Source organism: Siphateles boraxobius, unplaced genomic scaffold (genome assembly GCF_051911475.1).
Source record: "Siphateles boraxobius isolate OS27281-9 unplaced genomic scaffold, OSU_SipBor_1 65, whole genome shotgun sequence".
Classification (NCBI taxonomy): Eukaryota; Metazoa; Chordata; class Actinopteri; order Cypriniformes; family Leuciscidae; genus Siphateles; species Siphateles boraxobius.
Genome location: NW_027509192.1, coordinates 21,102,267 through 21,117,753, shown reverse-complemented (window position 1 = coordinate 21,117,753; position 15,487 = coordinate 21,102,267). Strand labels below are relative to the sequence as shown.

General features: G+C 45.0%; 1 protein-coding gene across 2 annotated transcripts in view; it reads right to left on the bottom strand.

The window, feature by feature from the left end:
- Positions 1-15,487, bottom strand: part of ano3 (anoctamin 3) — a 222,781-nt gene that overhangs the window by 38,564 nt on the left and 168,730 nt on the right. For both annotated transcript variants that reach the window (XM_077211435.1, XM_077211436.1), the window contains exons 21-23: positions 7,974-8,119; positions 7,394-7,546; positions 6,972-7,119 (exon numbers count right to left, since the gene is read on the bottom strand). In XM_077211435.1, the coding sequence (XP_077067550.1) occupies positions 6,972-7,119; positions 7,394-7,546; positions 7,974-8,119 (447 nt within the window). The remainder of the gene's footprint in view (positions 1-6,971; positions 7,120-7,393; positions 7,547-7,973; positions 8,120-15,487) is intronic.

Genomic DNA, 15,487 nt, shown 5'->3' with positions numbered 1-15,487 from the left:
TGGATTCCAGGATTCCCTCTGCATCACGTAAATCATTCAGCCTTACGTTATAATTGGGACATACCTTAATCTGCAGGAGGGATGGTGTCCTATGTATCCTCCTTTTGCAGCCACTTTGTGTCCACATTTTTTGCAAATTGGATATCTCCTCGAGGACAACCACACTTTTTTCTACATCCAAAGTATTTCCATACTGGCCATAATTCGCTTCATAAAAATTTGAGGCCGCTTCGCTTTCAGCTTCAACTGGGTCTGCGTCCCCTTTTTTGTGCGTTTGTTCTCCCGCCCTTCAATCAATGCAGTAGTTTCCGGAGTGTGATTTTTTTTTTCTGCCTTTTATTATTTTTACTCAGTAACGGATATGATTTCAAATGTAGCGAAGTACAATACTTCAAACAAAACATACTTAAGTAAAAGTAAAATTACAGATTTTAAAACCTCTTAAAAAAGTAGAAGTACACAAAATAAACGACAATTACGTAACGCGAGTAAATGTAATTTGTTACTTTCCACCTCTGGCGATTAATCGTGATTAATCGCGAGTTAACGATGGCATTAATGCGATTAATAGCGATTAAATATTTTAATCGTTTGACAGCACTAATATACACATGTGTATATATATAGACACATATATACACACACACACACACACACACACACATATATATACACACACACATATATATATATTAGGGCCGGGACTTTAACGCGTTCATTAAGATTAATTAATTACAGACTTTAACGCGTTAATTAAGATTAAACGCGTTAAACATTTTTAAAAAAAATTCCGCACTGTGGAACGTTTCTCACTGGATGAGTTACGGCGGACCGATTATACTGGAGCACCAACTAGCGTTCATGACTTCAGACAACAACAAACCACTGTGAACATGAACAAAGAAGCTGACGAGACCGCTTTGGTTGGCCCCGTGGATGGAAGCGTCGATAAGAGCATGGTTGTGTGCAAGCTATGCAACAAGGAATTCGCATATCACCGCAGCACATCGAGCCTCAAGTATCAACTCAACGCAAAACATATAGCAGCTAGCGTGGACCTATAGGCTACCCGAATTTCTGAAATGTACTATATTTCTAAATATGCTATTGCTACACTTAATGGCAACAATTGCACTGGTCTGCTGGACTTGGTTGAACAAAAATAAACAATATTTTGTTGCTTAAGCTTATGTATTCAGTATTCAGTATGTATTCTTATGTATTCTTAAGCTTATGTGCCACAGGTGCATCGACAGTTCTTCTGTCATCAGACCATATTGTGAAGTGTGTGTGCATCTCAAGCTCTCAAAAACTCTGATAGGAGTTAGTTTTTGCTAGGCAGTACACAGAAAAAATTTTCTGTTCCCTTTCGTTGTCACTCCGAGTTACGTCGGATGACGACCAATGGGGTTTCGCTTAGAACACCTATCGACTTCGATTATTACAAAAGCCACTGGCAAAGAAATGCCATGGGTCTGCGGAATTTGCAAAGCGTATCTCCGCCTTACCTCGTGGGTATAAAAGGAGGACGCCGGCAACATGCAGATATGTTTTTGCTTCGGAGCCAAGAGTATTTCTTCACTCCACAGCCATCTCTGACTTCGCTCTACGAGACGAGCTTCTCTCTCCGGTGTTGGTGTGACGGCGATCGGCAGCGAGCTCACAGTGCCTGCTGATCTGTGCAGTGATCTGCCAGTGTGTGTTTGTCTCCCTGTGCGCTTCAACATCGCAGAGTTTTTTTCTCCTCTCATAAAAGAGCTCGCACGCGGCACGTCTTTTTAAAGACGGCTCGCCCGTGCATTTCTGGTTGCAGCGGATTGGTATCGGACTCTGATGGGCACAAGCACTGTCTAGTATGTATGGGCTTTGATCATGCTTGAACAGCGCTCGTGGATGACTCATGTTCTCTCTGGGAACGTGATCATCGCGTCATTTATAGGTCGAGACTCGGTGATCTCGCAAGAGTGAGAGTCCCCTCATCCACCACCCGATCTTCGGCTGGTGGCCAGGGTGACCTGAGGGTGTTGGTCTGGAACAAGGCGCGACTCCGTGTCCACGCCCCAGCCCCCCCTCTTTAATGACGGTGCCCGCTAGCGAACTGATGATTCCAAGAGTCTACCCTAGGGTGGCCCGTGTGTTTTCATTTGAAGCTACAGAGGATGATGCTGTGTCTGTAGCAGCATCACTAGGTGGGCTTGATTCTTTTGGAAATGATGACTCGTCACAGCTGCCACCTTCTGGTGTGCATACAGCTGTGCCTAAGTCTGATCCGGAGATGACGGCCATGCTTTCCTGGTACGATTGGTTTTTGGGTGAGGCCGCCGACCCGCGTCCACGGCAAACCCCAATATCTTTCCTCCCGGACGTGCATGATGAGATCACGGGTCCTCTCGGTGGTCTCATCCGCCTTTCCTCCCCTCAGGGGCCGCTGCCCATGGGTACACTGGGGTCCCACCGGTTGAACGCTCTGTTGTTCCCGGCGCAATCCTAAGCACACGTCTGGGCCGGTCATTCCGCTTCGCTGCACCACCGGGGGGACGTCTGTGGTTCTTGACGCCGCTGGCACAGTTGGGAGCCTGCCTAGAGCTTCCCTATCTGCTCCGCACGAACCATCGGCTCGGCTATGCGATTCAGTTCGCACGGTCTCCTCCCCGCTTCAGGGGAGTCCGCTCCACTTTGGTCGATGGCTATGCCCCTATCATGAGAGCAGAGGTGGCTACCCTACTGGCGAAGGGTGTGATTGAGACTGTCCCTCCAGCCGAAATGAGGTCCGGGTTTACAGCCCCTACCTCATTGTCCCGGAGAAGTCTGGTGGGTTACGGTCAATCGTGGACCTACGCATCTGAACCGCTCCCTTCACAGGCTGCCATTCAAGATGCTCCTGGCCAAACGCATTTCTGGATGTGTGCGGCCACAGGATTGGTTTGCAGCGATCAACCTGAAGGACGCCTACTTTTATGTGTCCGTTCTCCTTCGACTCAGACCATACCTACGGTTTGCTGTCAGGGCGCGTGCATATCAGTAAGCTGTTCTCCCATTCGGGTTAGCCCTGTCTCCTCGCGCCTTCACAAGGTTGTTGAGGCAGCCCTTGTTCCTCCATGGGAACACGGGGTCCGCATCCTGAACTATCTCGGTGACTGGCTGTCTGAAGCTCACTCCTGAGACCAGGTTTGCGAATACAGGGACCCAGTGCTCCGGCCCCTAGCTCGTCTGGGCCTTCGGGTCAACTGGGAAAGAAGTAAACTTTGCCCCGTGCAGAGGAGCTCTTTTCTCGGTATGGACTTGGTCGCGTTCTCCACTCAGCCATTGCTGACTTGCCTGAGACTATCAGAGCTGCAGGCTGGGCGACACCTAACACATTCGCCAGATTCTACAATCTCCGAGAGGAGCCAGTGTCCTCTCATGTACTCGCTTCAACCAGCTAGTACTGAACCCGCTCAGGTGTCTTCGCTTGCTCGCCATTCCACTCCACGGACTGGATATGTGCGATATTCTCCTCAGGTGAGCTCCTCCGAAAGCTCCGAAAGTTCCTCCAGCACTCCTGACGTCGGCGCCAGTGTCTATTGCCTGCGCGTCGGCTAGGTGCCTCCCGTGTGCATGGTCCTTCCTCTGAGCGACCCCCACATGTGTATTTCCACTGTAAGCCTCTCTGAGCATGTGTCTTTCCCTTGGCAAGCCACCTTGCCACCCCTGGGGTTGAAATATTCCACCTGCGGCTGGACACCCCAGTGTTCTCCATATGTATCCTTCGGGTCATATGTGTATTCTCTAAGTCCCCCCCGTTTGGGCTGGCAATATTTGCATATTTCCTCTAAACTATGGGATATGCTCCCCAGTGTACCTTGGTATTCCTGTGTTAAATAGGGGTCCTTGCTAGTCTTACGACAGGGATCTCAGATTTACGCAGGGCACTGGAAGACAGCTGTGAAGGTGGCGTGATTAGACTGGTAACCCCATTCGTCGTCATCCGACGTAACTCGGAGTGACAACAAAAGGGAACGTCTCGGTTACGTATGTAACCCTCGTTCCCTGAGTAGGGAACGGAGACGTTACGTCTTCCTGCCACTTTCCGCTGTGCCGCGGGGATCGCCTTAGTTCAGTCTCGGCTCCTCAGCGAAGAAACATATCTGCATGTTGCCGGCGTCCTCCTTTTATACCCACGAGGTAAGGCGGAGATACGCTATGCAAATTCCGCAGACCCATGGCATTTCTTTGCCATTGGCTCGTTTTGTAATACTCGAAGTCGATAGGTGTTCTAAGCGAAACCCCATTTGTCGTCATCCGACGTAACGTCTCCGTTCCCTACTCAGGGAACGAGGGTTACATACGTAACCGAGACGTTTTTTCCCTACACTCTGCCTGACAAGTGAAAGAAAAAGAAACAAAAAGAAAATGAGCGATTTACAAAACAAATGGTGTACAAACCAATACTGTTTTGTTTGTTTGAGTATGGTAATTGCGAGCATTGTGGAATGTTCACAGTTAAAGTGCTTCACGTTTGCTTTGCTTATTTCAAAGGGGTATCACCCACAATGCCATCGTTGGGTTCACGTGTTGATCTGGCTGAGGAGCAAGAGACGGGTCCGTCCCTATCGCTTTCTCTCTCTCCAGATCGTGATGTCCTTTTGCCTGACTACCAAAGCATGTGATGCGGTGCTTCTTCAGCTTGGGCAGAAAATACTGAATCTTGTGAGTTCGCCGCCTCCGAGCGTTCCTCCCATGATAAAAAGGGGAACTGCTCAGGGTGGTTGCTTGTGCAGTAGCCAGATTACACTAGTCACAGAAAAAAAGATACCCGTAAAACACTTGAAATTAACCTCCTTGATGAGTTGACGAATAAATATATAATATATAAATACATCAAATGTCTTTGTGCCCTCGACATCGACCCATTCGACTATGGCGGATGCGAAAGCACGCTGTTATATGATGCTATTTCAGATCGGAGAGATGCTCGCGGCGTTCATCCAGACCGTGTTGGCTTGTCTGATTGATATTTGGCTTTATTTATTGCGGAGGAATTAAATGATAATACTCATCTAATTTGAAAAGTGCATAAATTGTGCTTGCATTAATATATTGTCTGGCTGTTCTTTGGCTACATTAAATTGTGAGGAATTGAATAGTGAAATAGCCATCTAAAAAAAAGGAAAAAAAGGTGGACTTTGAGAGCGCCGCCTCCGAGTGCTCCTCCCGAGGGCTCCTCCCGTGAAAAAGAGTGTGAGAGGTTCCTCGAGGTGGTGACACATACAGTGGCAAGATTACATCTAGACTGCCCTTCAGGATCTCCATGACATTAAATAGTTCATGGGGATGTTGTGGGTGCAGGGGCATGTGGTTATACGATGGTGCCCCAGTCTGAAGAGATGCTAGCGTGCTATCTCTTCTCTGGAGCTCATTGTCACTTAAGGAATCAGCACTCCCCACCAAGCCATGTACAACCCCAAATCAGAAAAAGTTGGGACATTTTGTAAAATGCAATAAAATGAAGAATCTGTGATTTGTTCATTCTATTTAACCTCTTATTAGCTGACAAAAGTACAAAGAAACGTTTTCCAATGTTTTCACTGACCAACATAATTGTATTTTGTAAATATGAAACATTTTTGATTTTGATGGCTGTAACACACCCCAATGAGGCAGGCACATCCCTTCTATGGTGCAGAGTGTCTAGAAACCACTCATTGCATTTTACAAAATGTCCCGACTTTTTCTGATTTGGGGTTGTATAATAACATCCATTCTAGTGGGGGTCAGGCTGGTGCTGCTCTGCACACTATGGCAGGGTTGCAGGCATACCAGGCTTATCTGCTAAAAGAAAGCCTCAAAAGCAGAGTGTGGCGAGTTGCGCTCCCCCTCGTAAAGACTGGGGACTGGCTCGTTGCGCTCAGCAGCCTCATAATAGAGTATTGTGCAGTATTGTGCAGGTGGACAATACTATGGTAGTCGTCCTACAAAAATCGCCAGGCGGACTGTGTTCGAGCTGTCTAACAGGTGAGCACAGCAGGCTCTGCTTTAGGGTCAGGACAAGTTCCTGTCCCTTAGGGTGATTTACACCCTTGCGAGCGGGTTTGGAAAGGTTTTACGAGGTTGAGGTAACCTCTACATCTCTTCTATAACAATGCAAAGTCACCACTGCTTCTCTCTAAATCACCATGCTCCTAGGAGACCAAAAGGAGGGTTTTCAGCAGATGTCATAGAGACCATTCTCAGTGCTGGGGTCCCTCCACTAGAGGAAGTTATGCCAATTAATGTGGTGTCTTTGAAAGGTGGTGCACTGCACTTAATGCAGATCCAGTTAAATGCAGGGAAGCAGGAATGAGATGCTGCGCTTTATTGCCGCATTGATAAAGTCCCAGGACTGCTCTTCAGACAAATTATACCTGTCGATGCACCTGTGGCACATCTAATTATAGCCTCTGATGCACACACATTCCAATGACGTCACTATCCGAGGCTATAAAAGTTCAAAGTCAATTCAGATGACGTGTTGCACCCATATATTGGTCACACATATAGAAGCGTTCCCCATAGCGCTGAACACTGAGGCTTTCTGAAGCGTTTGAGGCTTTCATCGAATTGTGCCGAAAAACTGTAAATTACTCTAAGCTTTTAAACCAATGCTTATTAGCGACATCTGGTGGTCAGATATGTTTTCTCCACCATATCTAACAAATCATCGTGGAGCAGAGGATATACCGTTTGAAATTCCATCCTTTTTTGTTGACTTGCCCAACTTGATCTACCTTTGATGTACCCTGAAATCGTAATTTTGGAAATCATCATCTAGCCCAGAGCTCAGCCTTTTTATCACCCTGCACTCCCCGCAGACGGAGCGCTTCTGCCCGCCACAACAAAGGAGCCTGTGAGGAGTAAAGTGCCAACGATCGCCCTAGAGTGGAGCATGCCTAGAGCATGCCACTGTTTTTTTTTTTTTTGACCCTGTAATTGCTGTTTGGAAATTGTCGTACTTCTCGTGCCGGTAACCCTTGTCCACACAGGGTCCATATTTGAATGCATAGACAAAGCGAGGGATGTAATCTGAAGTGATGGCAATGACAAAGGCGTTTGTTATGACAGCCACAACTCCAATTCCCTCCAGGATTCCATGCCAGATACCTAATTAAAAAACAAACAAACATACAAAATTACCAATCTTTCAAAACATATATATTGAAATATACCAGGACAGATAATACATATATCAGGAAAATAATCTGCTATATTAATGTATCAGCTAGTAGGCATTCATGTATTATTTTAATGTAAATACTGGTGCTAACACTCAAAATTGACAACATACTAAATGTAATTACAACAGATGACTCTTGGGTTTCTTGTTTTTAGGTTGGAATAAACTGACATCAGGCTAATTGAGGTGAAAAAGGCTGACCGATGTCAGTTGCGCGGGCGGGCATCGGTCTCCTCCACTGCGTGACAAACTTGTAGGCGTCTAATCGGATCTCAATGATGTTGTTGAGCAGAGCCAGGAGAGGTGCCAGAGGAAACGCCGCCACAAAGATTGTAGTGAAACCAAACTGCAGAACTGTACAGAAAACAGATGAAATAAACCTTTTGTGGTTAAGCCAGTCTAAAAATGGCTTCCTTAGGGCAGAAACATAATCTATGAAAATGTGCAAAAACTGACGCAATAGCTTGGCAAATGCATTGCAAGAATGTGGTCCTTTTGAAAATACTTGACATTCTAGATTCTAGTGTGTCCCGTAATCGTAAAAAACCTCAGTCCTCAAATGAACAATAGAGTCAACCACCTGTGCCATTAAACCAGATGTGGTATTATTCATTTGAACTAACTTCCTTGGTATGGCAAGCAGGACGTGGCCGAGAGCCGTGAGCTTCGTTCCCACAGCTCTCGGCCTCATCCTGCTTGCAAACTTGGCAAGATTCTATTTTGCCATTTGAAAATGACACACTTTATATCTCACTTTAGGTGTTCGTTGAGCAGAACTCACCCATTTCCAGGTACTCATCCACCAGGCCATGTGCGTTCATGGGCTGCAAGTTCCAGTCTCTATCCCATTGCGGAAGCCCTTCTTTGCTGTTAATCTGCTCACCTGCTCGTTTCATCTTACGCCGAGACCACCAGTTCTGCAACAGTCTGGTTGATGAAAAAGCAACAACAACAAAAAACAACAACATTTGATTAATGTGAATCCCAAGAATACGAAGAATGTGAAAAGTGATGAAGAGTAGTTAGGGCCATAGCTAATGGGATTTCAGTAGGAGCCAGTGTAATGCATTGTATTTTACATTATCTGAATCTACCAATCAATGCGAGTAGAATAAAGCTTACCCCAAAATCAATTTGTGTATTAAAATGATCATGTGTTCCACAAAAAAAGACAATATGTGTTTAGAATGAAATGAGAAGAAATGAGTGAATAATAACAGAGTTGTCATTTTTCTGTGAACAGTATTGGTAATCTAAACTAATGTCCCCTCATCATGTTTTCCTGATAGTCTAGTTCACTCTGTTGCCATGGCTCTTTCTGATGAAGCATACATTTTACTCTGTACTGCAGGGTTGGCAAAATCAATCAGCTGTGAACACAGTGGACTTCAACTAAGGACAAACTGTCTAGTGAAGCAAACATTTCCTATTTGGGAAAATAATTGAGTAACACAGACCTGTGTTCGTACACTCAATAACAATGCCAGATCTTGTATGATGAAAATAATACTTGCGTAATGTAAAGAATGATAAATAAAGCATGACAACTTATTATGAAGGAACCTATACTACTCTTTTAGGTTTAGGGGATTAGGGGTTAGAAAATAATCAATAAAATCAAACTATATGTCATATATGCTCCATCATGGAAAAGGGGTTTATCAAGAATTGATTTGCCAAGAAAGACTACAATTGCGAGCAATTTGACATAAGTATCTTCCAACATCTAGGGGAAATATGTTATCTGTGATTTACACAATATACAATACTGTCTGATTTATTATGTGATAGATGAGATGCCGGATAGTATTCTGTTGGTCTATTCTGTTAGTGTGGGAATTTCATTAGATTATTTTGTCATTAAACATCGGAGTCTGATAGCCCCTCCCCCTCTGCTACGTGCGACAGTTGATTGCATGAAGTGTCCAACATTCCACACTTAGTTTTCGTTAATTTAGTGCATCATTCGGGTATTTAAAGTGCACTTTTTCTTTTTGGAAATTTCAGTGTGAACACACTACTCACACTATTTATGCTTAAAAACATAGAATAGTGCATAAGTATGCGAATTGGGACCAACCTTCAGCCGCCAACGAACTGGCCACAGACCAAGACGTTTCAATTGGCTGGCATCTATGCAATTTGTTGGAGCACACATGATGTTATAGTACATGATGTACCTGTGGCAATTTTTTGGCAAGCTTTTAAAAGAATGACATGACCTATATTTTTATTGTTTGCTTGTCATTTTTGATATTGTATCTCAGGATAAGTTGCTAGTAAAAGGCTTGGGACTTTTTCAAGCAATCAACATTATAAAAATTAAATTTTCCTGCAATTCCAGATTGAGCAGATACTCAGACTCAGACTCAGTGTCCCATTTTTGGAAACTATGATTGCAGCAAGGTGCCAGAGCACTAACCACATCCATGTACATATCAAATAAACTATTACATCCATATAATAAAAAATTATAAACAATAAATTGCTTCAAAACACATTAAAATACCAAACTATATTCTTAAGTCTTACATTATGTATACTAAGTACACTCTCCTCCAGGCCTGAACAGTTTAGTAGCTTAATGGCCAGTCACAAATGAATCTCTAGTTTTATTTGTCATGCTTGCAGACACTCTAAAATAACGTCCTGATGGCAAAGCCTGAAACTCAGTTCGTAGTGGATGGTCAAAAGTACAAAGAATAATGACTCGGTTACATACATAACCTCGGTTCCCTGAGATAACGAGAACGAGTATTGCATCACTAGACGCTTATGGGGAATTAAAAAACGCAGTGCCACTGCACAGCCATAATACAGCAGCGATCTGATCGCGCTCATTGGCTGCTCAGTGGGAACTGCATGAACCTATGGCAAAACGGCGTGTCTGCGTGAACCAATCACTGCGCGTCCTCACCGGGTGAGCGCAGAGCCCGCCGAAAGGGGCAGGGCATCTGCTTATAAAAGCAGCTCATTTCGCCATAGGAATCAGGTTTAATTCGACTGAAGCGACCAACGCCAGTCGTCCAGTGACATAGCATGGCGTCTACGCAATATTCATTCCCGTTATCTCAGGGAACTGTGGTTACATAAGTAACCAAGGCATTCCCTTTGGAAAAGTTTACTTGTATTGCGCCCCTAGACCCTTATGGGGAACCACTCCAACCGCCACACAGATGTTACCAATAGTCACACCACAGGACCATGCCCAGGAAGAGGCGACGCCTCTAGTGGAGTGAGATCTGATGCCGATAGGGCATTGAAGGCCCAACAAAGTATAAGCAAACGTGATAGCGTCTACTAACCAACCCTTTGGTCCAGCCACCGAAGCATATAAAGAGCTCCTCTGACTGTCTCAGTCGGCAAAGCACTGCATTATACCCTTAAGGCATGAACAGGGCATAGTAAGTGGAGTTGACGCTCGTCTTCTGAATAGGAAAGAGCAGACAGAGTAGAGAGCACATTGGGCATGTAGCCATGCCTTGGTGTGAGGACGACTCAAAGGAGTCATTAAGCCCAAACTCAAGGCAGGAAGCGCTGACGAAGAGCGCTTGCAGGTCACCCACCCGCTTAGCCAATGCTAATGCTAGCAGTAACGCGGTCTTAAGCAAAAGTGGTCAGAGTTCAGCCAACTGCAGCGGTTGATCCAGTCCGCTGATCGCTGTTCTGTTTGAATGCAGGAAGGCAATCATTAAGGTGCTTGGCTTGTTCGACAGCGAGAAGGCTTCTTCGTGAGATCAGCGAAGTGTGTTCATCGTTGAAGGAGAATAAATCTGATTCCTATAGCGAAATTAGCTGCTTTTATTGGCAGACACCCTCCCCCTTTCGACGGGCTCTGCACTCACCTGGTGGGATGTGCCACGATTGAATCGCGCAGACACGCAGCTTCGCCATAGGTTTGTGCAGTTCCCACTGAGCAGCCAATGAGCATGCTCAGATCACCGCTCTGTTATGTCTGTGCAGTGGCACTGCGTTTTTAAATTAAAGGCTTTAATATTCAGAGAAAAGGAGTTTCCCCATAAGCGTCTAGTGACGCAATACAAGTAAACGTTAACCTGGGCCTTCTCAAAAACTTAATTATGAGAAATATCAGAAGGACCAGTCTGATCAACACCAATAATCTTCCCTGCGTACCCTACCATGCCACAAAGCAAAAGGAAAGGACAGATTCAATAAATTGTTTGTAAAACAGTATCATATTAGGACAAGCTCTAATTTTATTTTATACATTTTAAGATTTTAAATCATTTTCCTCAGAAAGTACAACCTTTGTTGAAACATTTTACAAATGATGTTTTATTAACAAAGTTTGGAAGGAGCACGTTCAGTTAATCAACCCAATCAACGAATTAAGAGGTATTTATACAGCAGACTTAATTCCATTCGTCGACAGTTTACCAGCATCCATCTACCACCCCATCTTCTCACTTTTAATCCTAATTACTCTCACAACAACTGGGAGGAGAACTCTGGGTTTGTGCAAAAAATTCCAAGCTCGGAGCCCTCCCCCCGAACAGCACGCCAAATACGCATAATCTTTACTCTGTTTAATTTGATGTAAGTGTGAACTCGTGAAACTCGCAAAAACTTTAGTTTGAAAGCTCAACCTATTGTCAATAACCACCCCCAAGTATTTGTGAGTGTCAACAATTTCAATGTCATTGTCAAATGTCAAAACATTTGAATGTTGTCATCAGGGGACTGTGTGGTCAATCACCATGTTCTTTGTTTTATTAACAATGAGCTGAAGAGAAAATCGATCACACCATGACACAAAGTCCTCCAGGACAGGACCATGCCTCAGATCCTGTTTGTGGAGAAGAGTCATTTGCATACTTTATAACATAACTGTTCTCATACCTACCCCGACAATCATTGTGGTACATGATAAACAAAAGAGGTGAAAGACAACAGCCTTGAGGTGAACCATTGGGACACTGAAAGACAGAATGAACACCATTGACGAACACACTGAGGACCTTCTAATATAAAATCCAAAATCTAATAAAAATATTAAGAGTCAAGTTAAAAGGAGAAATAAGTTTCTCTACCAACAAATGAGCCCATATTGTTTTAAAAGCCGAAGAAAAAGCAATAAATAGTAGTCTATCACGGGTCTTTCGGCAATGTCTGAACAAACTATTTAATAAAGTAAGGTTAGCATCCTCGACAAAATGCAAAGCATCAGGACTATCTTTGGTCTGTTGTAAAATTTCTACCTTGAGGGATTCCTCTAAAAAAAACAACACTGAAATATCTCACACAACTGTTCAGCACACGTGCATAACACCCTTCCTCCAATATTATCTGGACTGAGACTGTTTACTAGTTTTAACACACTAAAAAAGACCCTTTGCACGCTGACATTAAAAGCTTAACTGCTTGCAGTCCTTTGTTTTAAAACTTTTATATAGGATTTAAAATCATTATCATAAAACCTTAAATAAAACATGTTCAGCTCATCAGAAACCTTTTTCACTGAACCAAACCCATTCAGTTTAATATCCATATCCCCTCTGTCTTCTTTACAGCCTGCCATTTCTTTCATACCTTGCCAGGCTGATCTTAAATTATTACCTCAGTTAAAGGTGCAGTGTGTGACTTTTAGCGACATCTAGCGGTTCGGTTGCGAGTTTACACTAAGGGCTCAGCCCACCGCTCACCCCTCCCTTTCGAAGAAGCTACCGTGTCTCAAACGGGGCAAACATCGTCGTCTGAGACAGCAGAGAATAGCCAGAGTAAACAAAGTTTCTGTACCACAGTCCATTATAAACCACATCATGGATAAAGTTTACAAAGCCATAGTCAGGTGAGGATCAAGGGTCTTAATATATAATATAATAATAGTAATCAGTTGATTGTCTCACGAACGTAACCAGCACATTTCTCCCCACATAGCAAACCCATAATACAGCGAGGGAGAAGAACCACATGAAACTATGCAACTATATATTTTTTCTAACAGGGTAGTACAAGTTTAGATGCCTAATATGAGCTGTTACTGTGGCTGAGCTGGTTAAAGCGTAAAGCCTTGTTTATACTGGACGCGTCCGCATGAGTCCAAAGGTGCGTGCGGCAAAAATAACGTGATTGTAACAGCGCGCGCGCCTCGCATCCCCTAGACACCATTTACTACACACAATAGGCTTTTTTTCTCTGATTTTGGAAACTCGATCGACTTAAAATGCTTCCAAGATCAACGGGTTGGTGATTCCTGTAACTGTTTTACGGTCAATGACAAGAGTACTAATCAGCTGTCTCACGAACTAACCAGCTCATTTATCCCCACATAGCAAAGCCATAACACAGCGAGGGAGAAGAATTAAGTTACATGAAACAATCCGGCTACATATTTTACACCACTGACAAGGGAAAAGTCAATACTCACGGTGTTTATGGCTAGCTTCTAGCTTTCTGCGGCTTCTCTTTCAAGGTAGTGACGAAACGCGCTCTGTAACGCTGTTTGTTCGCTGTCGGCTACGGTAGAAACATGACGTCACAATATGTCGACCTTCATAGAAGGGGATTCCCGCGCCTATGTAGATATAAAAGCCTCATTCTAAGGTAATAAAAACATTACGGTTTATTAAGTAAGTTCTTTATACACCACTGAACACATAGTTATGGATGTCATATTGCATTTCTGTTAATAGATACCCAAAATTTTCACACATTGCACCTTTAATAATTAATTGTTTCTCAGTTCTCTTACGAGAGTACTCTCTTGTTGCGTAAGCTAGCTTACTCTACGGGAAAACCTCTTTTCTCGAGAATACTGAAGCCAAAAATTATTCTTAATTTTCCATTAATTTAAAACGCATTGCTGCACAGAGCAGACCTAGGCAATGCAGCTCGCGCGCCTATTGGTTGCTCTGCGGCAACTGCTGCAGCCTATCGATGGACTATTCATGATGTAAGCACCAATGAGGGTGCGGCGCGTCCCGTCCCGCCAGAATGGGCGTGGCTTATGTCTATATCCTGTCTGGGCCGCACCGTAAAAAGCACCGTTCACAGAGAGCTCTGGAGGCCATTCCCGTGAGCGAATGCACGCCGGTCATCTCCCCGTGTGCATCGCCGTCTGGTTCCCCCTCCTCGATCACGGCCGCCCAGCCTCCGTCTGCTGCCGTCGTGCATCTTGAGTCAGACAGGGACAACGCGGAAGGACAGCTGCTCTCTTGCCGCTTCACAAAGAGAAGGTAGGTCAGGCACCAATCTGGACCCCGCCCCTTCCCTGCAAGACTCGAGCGGCGTGCGGGCCAGCAATCGACACCTGGAAGGCGCCATTTTCTGCCAGGCTGTGGTCTTCTGTCTCTTCGACGCTCTCCGTTGTGGATGGCGTGAAAGACAAAGGCTACCTCTTCATCCCTCTGGTGGAGGAAGCGGTAGTCACTCACTTATGCCCGCCCTCCACTGGATGGCAGTAAACCCGCTCTGCCCTCGAAAGCCTGAAGGACTACTTCGGCTCTCATCGGTCGCGCCTACGCCGCCGCCGGTCAGGCCGCTTCAGCGCTTCACTCTATGGCTGTGTCAAACCTACCCAGATAAATCGCAAAAAGAGCATTTTGTCTGTTTGTCCGGCTCATGCCGAAGATGCTGTAATTGTAGGAAATGTGCCCACTCCCCAGTGTTCACCCCTACACAAAAGAACGGCCCGTTCAGTGTCACACACTCATTTACGGCCCACCCCAATAAATCCGGCTCACGCCGCACGTGTTCTAAATGTAGGAAGTGTGCCCAGTATGCAGTGCTCACCCCTACTCACAAACACTGTCAGCCATGTGACACACCACCCGGCTCACACCGAGGATGTTATAAATGTAGGTTATGTGCCCACCGTACAGTGCTCACCCCACTCACAAACACTGTTTGCCATATGACACACCTCACAGCTCACGCCGTGGATGTTATAAGTGTAGGAAAAGTGACCACTACCCAGTGTTCACCCCTACACATAAGCACGGCTCGCTCTGTGACACACGCACACTCAGATTGCGTTCAGTGTTTAGAGAGCGTGCGCGCCTCTCAGAGCGCGCACCCCTCTCAGAGCGTGTGCCCACATGCAAACACCGCATGCTATGTGTCACAAACACGCAGCGGCCCGAGCCCAGATATCATTCTCCTCCTAGCTTTAAGTATGAAAGCATGGGAAATGATCCCGGGCGTGTCACAGTGGGTACTGAACACTATAAAGTGAGGCTATTCGCTGCAGTTCGCTCGCAGACCCCCACACTTTCAGGCCAGGGTCAAAACTACGGTAAAAAACAAAGTAGCACATCTACTTTGTGCCGAGATAGC